Genomic DNA, 11411 nt, shown 5'->3' with positions numbered 1-11411 from the left:
CAGCACTAATTAGAGTCTCGAAATGCTGCCATCTTCTGGTTAAAAGTAATGACTGTTGTGCAAAGAGATTTTTCCTTTTTTTTAATCACACAAAAAAAATGTACAGCAAAAACAGCCCTTTTATTTATATTTTATTTCTTTTTCATTGGCCCACAAGCACCTCTTTGGGCAGCCTTGATCAAATTAATGATTACATAGCAACAAGACCATATTTACGAACCATTTACAAAGTGTTACAAACATCAGTTGCAACTTTTCAATTGACAATTATTAACATTATAATAGTTTACTTACCTTTACTAATGATGTTTATTATAAAGTGTTACAGCAACTATTACGCTATTATCACAAATGGTTGTAACACTAGTGTAATAAATTAACCTGGTAACCTGGACATGGAAAGATTCAGGTCACTGTTGTACACAAATCCCATAACAGGATAAAGTTCCGTAATTACTCGGCCAATTAGTTATAGCCAACTGAGCATTAAGTAAATGTCGCCTTTAACCCTCTGAGTCTCGGGCTATGATTGAATGTTATTGTTAAGAATCCTTCTGTGATGCTTTAATACTTTGATACACAATTTAGCTGACTTATGTCGATTACTTTTTATATTATTTTATGGCTACGGTAACACAGCAAGGAATATTTTAAGTGGTTTACACCATGCTTAAAGGACTAGTTTGACATTCTGGGTAAAATGCTTTTATTTGATTTCTTGCTAGGAGTTAGATGATCAGCGCCACTTTCATATCAGCCAGGAGAGGGTTAGCTTAGCTTGGCAAAAAGACTGTAAACAGGGGGAGACAGCTTGCTGTACAAAAGCAAGACGGCAAAACGACATGTTGTGGTTTCATAGGGAGAGGTTATGTGCATGTCTCGGCCAGGCCCAGTCAATTTCGAGTTTCGTCATCACGATGAGGCTAAGGCAGAAGTCTCTGGGCCCCGGCCAAGAAACACACTTGCACATAATGCCCCAATAACACCACAACTTCTTCTTTTAAAAGTCGGGTTTTTGTACAAATTAACCTAACGTGGTGTAATGTTTATTTGTGAGCTCTAATAGGGTTGTCAGATTTATTTATCTAGTGTTACAGCCATACTAACTTTTCCTGTCTTTATGCTAAACTGAGCTAACTGTCTCCTAGCCTCGTGTTTAAAGGACAAATATGACAGTCGTAATAATCTTCTCAACAAAATCTTGGCGAGAACACAAGTTATCTCCCGAAATGACCAAGTAGTCCTTTGACAGAAAACCTTCAATGTTAGGATGATATTACACCAAAATGAGCCTTCTGCATACTACCTTGGATCATTAGCATACTTACAACTGTGTCAAACCTTAAGGCCACGTAGAATATTTCTGTGACGATATTATTATTGTCATGATAAGTGTTTGAGGGGATTTTAATCGTTTTGGCTGGTTGTGAGGTAGTAGAGGACTTTCGTCTCTGACTGCTTGGACCAGGAACTTCCAACACTCCAACTCTGACGACTTCTCAGAGTCATGTGCAGCTTAGTGCACAGTCTGAGCAGTCCTGAAAGATTTAGCATCAAGAATACAGGTGTGAAAGTTCATCTCTCTCTTTGTCCATTTATTGATTCTACCAAGGGAGTTCAGTCCCGTCCCAGTTGAACGCCTTCCCGGTCTTTTCAAAATCCAGTGCCTCTATGATGCCCATTAGACAGCTGACAGAGTGCTCGGAGCTGAACAGTTTGTCTTTTGGCACATTCCGGTGATATGGCCGGGAGAGGTCGGTGTTGACTGTTCCTGGATGTAGGGACACACACACGACCTGGAAAAATCAGAATCAAGGAGTCAATAAAGCCTCTTTAAGGATGGTGACCATGGGTGTATATACATTTCAAGGGGTATCTCAGTGCTACCTTTGGTCGACTGCGGCCCAGCTCTATAGACAGATTCCTGGTAGCCATGTTGAGAGCTGCTTTAGACATTCTGTAGCTGTACCAGCCACCAAGACCTGAGAAGATGGAGGGGAACGTTAAGGAAGTGAAAAAGAAGTGTTTCTGAGCCATCAGCAACACAATACCCACCGTTGTCGCCGATGGATCCAACTTTGGCGGTGATGTTGACGATAATGCCGCTGTGCTGCTTGGCTTTCTCTGTGGGCTGCTGACCGAAACCACCTCCACCCTTCTGCAGGAGGGGGGCAAAGTACTTGGCCATGACCAAAGGGCCCACTGTGTTGGTCGTCAAGGTGGAAATGATGCCCTGATAGAGAAAATAGGTCAATCAGTACAGATCAAATGACATACTGTGTGTGGTGGCTGTTTAGTTGAGCTCAAGTGGACGAATAAATGAATGAATGGGTTGTATAAGTCATCATATTATTCCTTCCATGTTATTATTGACACTGCCACGTACTATCCTCGAGTCTAACAGAAAAAAGGTTACATTGTCTTGAAATGAATGTGGCTTTATATATTGCTTTTTAAGCCGACTTTAAAAGCAGACCCCTGCTCTTCTTGCAAAATAATGATTCCTTAGAAAGCATGTAAATTTAAGTCAATTTAGAGGGTGTTCTTTTTAAGTAGCAGAATTTGATATGGTGTTTGGAATGGGAGGTTAGGAGTTGCCTGACACAGTCCCATGACCCAATTATGGGTCATTACCTGAGCAGACACATCTCTCAGGCTGGTCTCTCCTTTTCCAGACGGATGGAGCATCGCCGACGAGTTGATGATCAGATCCAGCCGACCGAAGCTCTCCTTAACTTGGTCCGCAGCTCCTCGGATGTCCTCCTCTCGGTTCACGTCCAGCTTGAGGACCGTCAGCCTGCCCGGGTGTTGGCCGGCCAGACCCCGCAGCTCGGCGGCTCCGTCCGGGTTTCTGCATGTCGCTATAACGGCAGCGGGGGTTTTGGTTTTCAGGATATGTTTGCAAAATGCAAGACCCAGTCCTCTGCTTGCCCCTTGGATGAGTGCGATGGGAGCCGCCATGACAGGTAATTGACGTAACAGCGGAGTTGAAGGTAGTATATGATGCCTTCATGGTCACCGGAAACGTCGGACTTTAGTTTTTTGGGGCAAAATAGTAGGGTAATTTTCTTAGAAGTAGCTTTTAGAAGATCTCAAGATGCATTTTTTTGATCGCGTCTGTTTATAAAGGTTCCGATAATGTGAGGTCATAATCTATATTTTTAAGAATTGTATAGATGGAAGCTAACGAGGAGAACATGAAGGCAGCATGTTTCACAACAAGGAAAGCACCCTCTGCCGGTGATTACAAAGTCACTTACACAACTCTGCACAGGCACGTGTTTCATTGGACTTTTACTCGATTTACACACACTGTGTGCTGTGCTGTTATGGAGCTGTAGAGTTGCTTTAAGAGAAAATACCCTGGCTTTTGTTCGGGCACTTTAGACCACCGACCAGTCTTTTCCCATCTACAGTCAGATGTTGTGTGTTACATGCAAAAATGTATGGCAGCGACATTATAAAATATTCCATGGGGAGGAATCATAGACAATATATAGCGTTTTTCAGTTTATTTAGTGGTTAAAACAGACGATTTTAGGACTTCTTTTTTTGTTTTCTGCAGATCGATCCTCCAGTCCAGCAGGTGGCGGTAATTATTGCCAAACGCCAATAAATCCGGACCAACGCATGCCAGAGTGTTTCTAAATGTATGTAAAATAAATGTAATTATGAATATATAAAAACACATACACGTATTTTGTATCAATTTCTATAAACAATAAAATATATAAGAAATAACTTTAACACTTATAGACATGCAGTCAAAAAACTGAAGAGGAACTCGGTTGCCTAGCGACCAGTAGAAGAGTAGCGTCAGCTAGCTAGCTAGGTGATGTGCAGCTAACACATGGATTGTGCTCCATAAAACACGGTATAAATGCCTCCAAAAAGAAAAGGACCTCTGCAGCTTGTCAAGAGGGAAGTGGACGAAATCAAAAAGCAGGTTTGTCACAGAATGGCGCTTGCCTGTGTGTTTGTAACGGTGGTGTTTGAAATCCACCGAGTTTGGCATTGAGTCTCAGACATACAGTAAGTTAACGTCACTGAATAGACTTACAATTGTTACAGTCGTCCCATTAACCGGCCACTTTACAGACAAAGTGATGCGAAGGCTGAAGCTAAAGCCGATTTAATTACAAGTTCAGTTATGTGTCATGATTAAGCTGAAATATACATATAAATAGCTGGTTGGCCATTTGGTTAGCCTCTTACGTTTATTTTGATAAGCAACGTAAACAAAGTTGAGGTATTCATAAAAGTAAGAATGAAATGTATGCCGAATTTTCTAGAATACAATGGATTTAAGGCCTTGTTATTGTTTAACCAAGTGTTCAGTCAAGCAGTAGAAAAAACATTAAAAGGCCAAATTCTTAATGGAGATTGGCCAGCTTGAAGCACATTCAAAGGACAGGCTCAAAGGCTGGTCTCTGCTTTTGCTGCAAATTGTCGATAAAGTTCGTTGTTCTTGTAATCCAGGTGGACAGCCTGGTGACGGATGTGCAGAGTCAGGATGAATCCACTGAGAAAGCATTTCGGAGGTAAGGATTAGGATGTTCATAGAAGAAACATAAAGGGGGCCTTGACCTACTCTGCCTCTATTCCCGTTTTCTTTTTTCATCATCATGCCCCATTTAGTTTTCTTAATTGTCTTTTGAAGTGAAGCTTTTAGATTTGATTTTAGTCTAATATTCAATTCCAAACAGGTGTCAAGAAGTGCAGATGTCAGCAGAGAAGACGCTGAAGACACTGAATAAACTGACCAAAGTGAGTTTTGTGCTGTCTGTAAACTTGTTAATTGTTGTTATAGTAATTGTTATTATTAACTATTTTGTTTTTAATAAGTGGAGTCAAAACAATATTAGTTATCAGTTGTTTTATTCTGAAAATTGACATTATTCAGTATCCAAAATCAGTACACTCATGTTGACACTCAAATTGTTGTCAGCAAGGTGATACATTAAATGGGAGGGAAACCTTGGAATATAACAAAATGAACACAATATTGTACATTATTGATTAAATGAGAGATATGGTTCAGTTTAAAAGAAAGATGTGTGTCACAGTAGGCGTCTAAACTTACTGTTTTGTATTGTTCTGTTCTTTCAAAGTAAACTCTTGAACTAGCTAAATTGATGTTTTAATTTGTTGCTTGATTTTGTAGGCTGATGAGCTGGCTCCAGTGGGGAACTACGATCAGAGGAAGCAAGAGGAGGAGAGACGACTGCAGGACATCTTGGAGCGTATATACACACTCTCTCTAGAGCTTTCACCACCAGGACCGAGTACCACTGCAGGGTCAGTGACATGTGTGCTCTTGTAGAGTACAGTGGCTCATTTTCCCTGCAACAATCCAGTGCATTTGAACTTTATAGCTAGCTTTGTAGCTTTGTAGCTAATTTTTTTAGGTTTTAGTAGAGAAACGTTATTCGGACATCTCATCCAAAATTTTAAAACATCTTTCCACGTCACCATGTATCAATCCACAGTGATGTTTCCAAGGAAGATGGCGAGGACAATGAGGACGATGACGATGATGATGACGAAGAAGAAAGTGACGACGACAATGATGATGATGATGAAGAGGAGAAACGAGCCTTGAAACCGCCCTCTCAGTCCGGCCCACATGTCTACACAGTCCTCAGTGATTTCAAAGGAGAACAGGAGGGAGATCTGTCTGTACAGGTGAAGTACTTGCTGTTTCAACGATAATACGCAGTGAGGCTGCATGTCAGAAGTGTGTAGGAGTCTATAGAAGTGGTTAAAGTGAGTAGTCGGAGTTCAGCTGCAGTTTGCCTCCAACCATCCCCTTAAGTCTTTTGAATTTTCAGTCCTCCGCTCAAACCCAGGCCCAAACTTTTTAAATGAGGAAGGTATCTAAAGGTTTAGGAGCAGGGGCCTTTTTCCTTGTTTCCTTGCTAATACCAAAATGTCTTCATATCATGATGTCTACTAAACATCTTCAAGGCTTTTGTATTGAAAAATTTAGTATTCAAAATATACAATTTGATGACGGTGTTGATTTTTTAAAATTGCACTTTATTACATTCATCAGCAGAGGGTGCTCTTGCGCTCCAGATGTCCATATCCATGCTGCTACAGGAAGGCTCAGCTTCTGACATGTTATTAATGCATAAATAACTTGAACTTACAAGACTTGTTTGTTTTTGTACTGTTTTTAGAGAGGGCAGGTTTTGAGGATCATCAGGATGACAACAGATGGATGGTGGCTGGCGCAGGACAGTAAAGGCAACAGAGGGGTGGTTCCAAAAACCTACCTAAAGGTACACAACCTGTAAACATCTGCATCACAGTCAAGTGTCAAACAGTTTTAATATTACTCTTAGTAGAGCTGCAATGATTAGTAGTTGAATCGACTGGTTCATTGAAATTAATATTTTCTGGGTCCAGCTTTTTTTAAGGTCTGGATTTGCTGGTTTTTACTTCGTCATTTATGATAATTAATTGAACAGTCTTTGGGTTTTGGACTGTTGGTCAGACATATATATATTTATGTGTAATAAACCCTCTGCTGTTAATCTGAATTTGATTTCAGATGGGCTCTGGTGTTGGTGATGAAGGAGAAGATGACGATGACGATGATGATGACGATGACGACGATGAAAAGGACAACAGTGATGATGAAAATGAGGAGTCAGAGGACGAGGAAGATCAAGATGGTGAAGAGCTGACTGACGACAAAGAGAAACAAAGGTTCAACATTTTAAGCTACGTCTTGTAGATTTTATAAAACGTTGTGGTCAAATGGATGCTAAAGTGGTACAACAGACAGCTCTGTTGATTAACACTCAGTAATTACGAAAATGATTATTTGAATTGTTCTCTCATTTAACAGTGGTAGATCACATTCAAACTGGGGTACTGTCAGGAAAGCTCTGACTGAGGTAAATGTCTACAAACTACAACTACTGTTACTCTTATTTTTTCTATATTTATTTATCAACAAATATCAAAGCAAAAGTTTTTTAAATTGTGTATACAGTACAATGTATTCATGGTTGTTACTGTGTGACAGCTTGATGCAACAGATGTGCTCTCCGCCATGGGGGCGATACCTTCAGGGTTCAGACCATCAACTCTCAATAAACTGCTCGTGGAGGAAGGTGATTATATGCAAACACTATCAGACAGAAACACACACACTTGCACTTAAGACAGCATGTCAGTGACGTCTTCATATTGATGGTTTTGTCTGACCAAAAGTCAAAAACTACAAATCATACAGCTGGATCCAGAGGATATGTTAGAAAAATCACAGAAACAGTGAGTTAATTAGGATCCTTCTTTTTCTAGGTGTAGCATACAGAGGGAGTCACTATGTTCAGCCTGAGCTTAGCCAATCACAGCTCTCCTTCAGTGACCTTTTCCTGGACCCGGACACTGGCAGGGTGAGACATTTCATCTGCAAATGTGATTGTGTCAAGTTTTTCACTGCAAGGCATCCAGTCACGACCAAGTTGTCTTGACATTGATATTGATAACATCATATTTTTTTCTGTCTGATAGGTTCGTGCTCGGCAGGTCAGGACTTGCGTTTGTTTCACATTGTGGAGCTGCAGGATGATTCCTACTCCTGGCGTCGGAGTTCAGGTCCTGAGCAGACACGTTCGCCTCTGTGCCTTCGATGGAACTCAGGTTCAGATATACTTGACTTATTAGGAAGCATCATGTATCAGTTACCTTTTTTTACCTACTTTTTCACTTTTCACTCTCTTGTTCTATCCCACACTTAATTTTTTATTTTTATAAATGAGCTACACTTGTGTTCCAGGTGTTGAGTAACATCCACACAGTTAGGGCAACATATAACTCCAAGAGCCCCAAGACCTGGAGCTTCTCTCCAAAGGTATGTTTACAGCGTATTTGTTTCCCTTCCTTTCCAGCATTTTCTTGAACTACACCATGAGTTCAAACCTCAAATCTAAATCATATTATATAATTTAATATTGTGTTTAAAGCTGAAGTTAAATCTGAAATCAAGTGTTTCTGTGTGTTTCCTCCAGATGACAGGTATCCTCCCTGCCCTCCTGGATGGAGACTGTTTCCTTCGCTGCAACTCTGCATCTCCCAACCTCGGAATCCTATTTGAACTGGGAGTCACCTTTATACGGAATGTAAGGACAAACACACATGATACCGATGGAATTAAACTAGTGCAGTCAGACACAGGAATTGGAAAACCACCGTTGAGAAAAGATTTGGGCGGCAGCTGTGTAAAAAACATCTGTTTGTGTTTTAGTCCACAGGTGAGAGAGGCGACCTGAGCTGCGGCTGGGCTTTCCTCAAACTGACAGATGACGCTGGAAATCCACTTCCCAACAGGTCACACACACACACACACACACACAAACATACATCAAAATAAATACATTTATATCGCAAAAAATATACTACAGTATTTATGCAGCTAGACAATGATAGCTCACGATATGTGCATACTCATAGACGAAAACACAGTCTTTAAATAGACAGACGTGCACATAGTGAGGTCAACACACCTACTCACTGTGCGAACAATGTTTATGAAGTAGGGATGGACTGGAATCATTATGCACCTAAAACTTTAAAATCCTTTCTAACCTGTGTGCAGGACCTATGAGCTGCCAGTGAACGGCGGCACTCCGTATGAGAAGGATGTCACTGTGGAGGCATCAGTCACCAGAGCATGTAAGAAGACGCCACAGAGCTCAATGCTGTTTGCCACATAAAGTCCCGTCAGAAAGTTTCTCCATAGAACTATTTCCAAATCAGATGTTCATAAAATGTATTGTGCAAGCATCAGGTTTTCTGGATGACTTCCCACAGAAAACCATCATCAAGTACAGTGTCTGTCATCAGGTTTTATTACAGTGATATAGCCACAGTCTTGGACTTAAAATAAATAGTGCTAAAGAGTGCTGTTCGTCTGAAAACGGAGGGCAAGACCAAGTAAAAATGTGGTCAATTCCAAGACGAGACCTTCATAGAGTGATCTAAAGACCAAGATCGAAGTATTTTAAGTATTTGTTGGATTATCAGCCAGTTTGAAACTTTAGAAACTATTTATTCTTAAATAGGATTGCTAAAAAAAAAATGTAGATAAACTGGAGCCTCTCTCCTCTCTGCTCTCCTCTCGACTCCAGCTGGTGTTTTCCAACAGATACTTCAGGCCAGACGGCAACCCAAACTCCTCGTCAAGATAAAATCAGCCAACAGCCGGATCCGAGCACAGCTCAGGTGGGAGCATCAGCAAAGAAAAACTACCAGAGTGAACTTATGCTGTAACAATAAAACATTACTAGATTTATTTGAAGACATTAATGCTCACCTCAGCCACATACATGATTGAAAATGCACTACACTGTATGTTGGTAACCAGCATGTTTTCCTCTTCAGTCTCCTTCCAAACTCTCTGCTGCACAATCTGAGCTGCGTCCACCTGCTGGCTCTACACAGGCAACTGCTCGCTGACGCACTGCTGATGGACAGGCCGACCATGCAGAATGCAGGTAACACACACCTCCAATGCCTCTTATCCATCCATGAGATATTTATGTTCTTATAAACAGCAGTCTGTTTAAATAAGATGTCTCTCTGTTTCAGATCTGATATGTAATCCTGTACTCTCTACCTTCCCTAAGCTGTTGGATCAACCCGACCTGCTGGATGCTCTCAGGGTCAGTAAAGAGTGCACTAATAAAAAGATCAAAAACACTTTATTTTTGAAATAATTTTGTATATAATTACTGTGGCAGGTCATAATATTCAGTGAGTGTTGATAAGTCTTGATTTTACTGTTGAACTCAACCTTTTTTCGGTCTCGATACTTGATGAGAATGATAACATTCTTCCAGGGTTGAGAGCTTATAAGTAACAAAAAAAACATGCACATACATAATTTGCTCACAACTGATTGGATGTACAAAACACCTTCAACTAATAATTGTGCAGAACTTTAAGCTTAACTGGTGTTTCCTTTCAGAGCACCTGGCTGGATGCTGAGATCCACATGAGCAGAGCACAGAAGGTCAGTTTGTGTTTGTAATACCAGCACTGACCTGTAGAGGGTGCTGGCAGTATAAACAAGCATGATCTTTCCTCGACGGCAGTGAGCACGGTTTTTTAAACCATTCCTTCCTCCGTGTGTTTGCAGAGAAACTTGCCCTTCTTAAAACAGGAGTTCGTTAAAGTGTACATGTCATCCGTCTACTTCCTCCTCCACTCACCCTCGCTGCCCTGTCATCGCTGGGCGGACCCGCCCTCAGAGGAGCAGCGAGCTAGAGTCATCTACAGCACCCTGGATGCTCTCAAACACACCCAGCACACCACAGGCCAATCAGGAGGCCCTCAGGTCTTTGTGGACCCCATGTATCAGCATCTCGCATTTGATGTGTCAGAGTTGACCTTTGAACTCCTCTGTGTGGTGCGGTAACAGCAACATCACACTACTCAGAGGAAAGGTACAATTTAAAGTTGATAATTATTTAAAATGTTAATAAATTAAAATCAAGTTATGATGATATTCTGAAAAATAACTCTAAAATGTGCCATAAAGACATTTTTTTAACTTAAATGATGAAGCTGGTGGTAATTTTTTATTGTTGTCAATGAATCACATGAAAAATAAAAACCATTGGTCAATTTCTCAATGCTCTGTATCTTCCCCAGCCTGACTGTGGCTCTCAGTCATCCACCGCTGCCTGCTGATTGAGTAAATGATTGTTTATATTCTCTGGGAAACAGTAATTTTATGATTGTGTTTTTTGGCCTTTGAATACACAGACAGCACTTGTCAGTACGATCAAATTATTGTTGGTTTCAGTCTTTTTGGGGGGATTCATTGACAATAACATAAATATGGACTTCTTTCAGTAAATGTGAAAGACTATATCTGCTAACAGAATCCGAGTAGAACCAGGGCTATGCTAACGAGTTGGCTTATGCACAAAAATACATCATCCCTGCAACAGTCTGGTGCTGGTGACAGGACATAATGTGGTCTCACTTTTGAGAAAAGCTGGCACAATGCCCTCAAATAATTGACATATATTAAGATATCTTTGTGTACTTTGTTATTACATGAGACACTTTCAATACACCAGAAATTAACGGTTAATCTAATGTGGACAATGGTGACATTGTCTCCCGTCTTTAATGAAGAGTTTACTCTGCTCTTCTTTAAGTAAACACTGAAACAGAATACAGTAATAAGGGAGAACTCTTTGTGCTGATACCAAAACGTTTATGTAATAAAACAACCAGTAGTGATGTTATTAGAGGGTTTTGATATATTGCTTTTTCTCACTACATGTTCTATTTTTTGAATAAACATTCTGTTAAAATCATTACTTGTTTTCATGAAACCAGCCCCGTCATCTCACTGGTCACTGAACTGTGCAATTCCTCTCCAC

At 40.6% G+C, this 11411-nt stretch overlaps 2 protein-coding genes across 2 annotated transcripts; one reads left to right on the top strand and one right to left on the bottom strand.

Annotated features, from left to right (window-relative positions):
* Window positions 1-114: 114 nt before the first annotated feature.
* On the bottom strand, window positions 115-2995 carry LOC115597053 (C-factor). The gene is made up of 4 exons (XM_030442635.1): window positions 2635-2995; window positions 2056-2233; window positions 1888-1982; window positions 115-1796 (listed from the first exon to the last, which is right to left on the bottom strand). The coding sequence occupies exons 1-4, from the start codon at window positions 2959-2961 to the stop codon at window positions 1605-1607; spliced, it is 792 nt and encodes a 263-aa protein (XP_030298495.1). The 5' UTR covers window positions 2962-2995; the 3' UTR covers window positions 115-1604.
* Window positions 2996-3780: 785 nt separating this feature from the next.
* nphp1 (nephronophthisis 1) lies at window positions 3781-10649 on the top strand. Its single transcript, XM_030442634.1, has 20 exons — window positions 3781-3946; window positions 4480-4541; window positions 4707-4767; window positions 5165-5298; window positions 5490-5685; window positions 6183-6284; window positions 6557-6714; window positions 6857-6905; window positions 7037-7124; window positions 7315-7409; window positions 7528-7656; window positions 7793-7867; window positions 8025-8135; window positions 8261-8343; window positions 8612-8688; window positions 9144-9237; window positions 9397-9509; window positions 9604-9677; window positions 9983-10027; window positions 10154-10649. Exons 1-20 carry the CDS (start codon window positions 3881-3883, stop codon window positions 10430-10432), a joined length of 2091 nt encoding a protein of 696 aa, XP_030298494.1. The 5' UTR covers window positions 3781-3880; the 3' UTR covers window positions 10433-10649.
* The last annotated feature ends 762 nt before the right edge of the window (window positions 10650-11411 follow it).

The sequence above is a fragment of the Sparus aurata genome, chromosome 15 (genome assembly GCF_900880675.1).
Source record: "Sparus aurata chromosome 15, fSpaAur1.1, whole genome shotgun sequence".
NCBI classification, from domain to species: domain Eukaryota; kingdom Metazoa; phylum Chordata; class Actinopteri; order Spariformes; family Sparidae; genus Sparus; species Sparus aurata.
Note: the sequence above shows the minus strand (reverse complement) of the source record. Positions and strands in the feature narration are given on the sequence as shown.

Bases quoted from the DNA above. Each gene is read 5' to 3' on its own strand.
- LOC115597053 (XM_030442635.1), bottom strand. From the start codon at position 2,961: ATGGCGGCTCCCATCGCACTCATCCAAGGGGCAAGCAGAGGACTGGGT. The intron at 2,234-2,634 runs GTAATGACCCAT...TTTCTCTATCAG, and splicing joins TGAGAGATGTGTCTGCTCAG to GGCATCATTTCCACCTTGAC. The intron at 1,983-2,055 runs GTGGGTATTGTG...CCATCTTCTCAG, and splicing joins TGGATCCATCGGCGACAACG to GTCTTGGTGGCTGGTACAGC.
- nphp1 (XM_030442634.1), top strand. From the start codon at position 3,881: ATGCCTCCAAAAAGAAAAGGACCTCTGCAGCTTGTCAAGAGGGAAGTG. The intron at 8,344-8,611 runs GTCACACACACA...ACCTGTGTGCAG, and splicing joins GGAAATCCACTTCCCAACAG to GACCTATGAGCTGCCAGTGA. The intron at 9,510-9,603 runs GTAACACACACC...TCTCTGTTTCAG, and splicing joins GCCGACCATGCAGAATGCAG to ATCTGATATGTAATCCTGTA.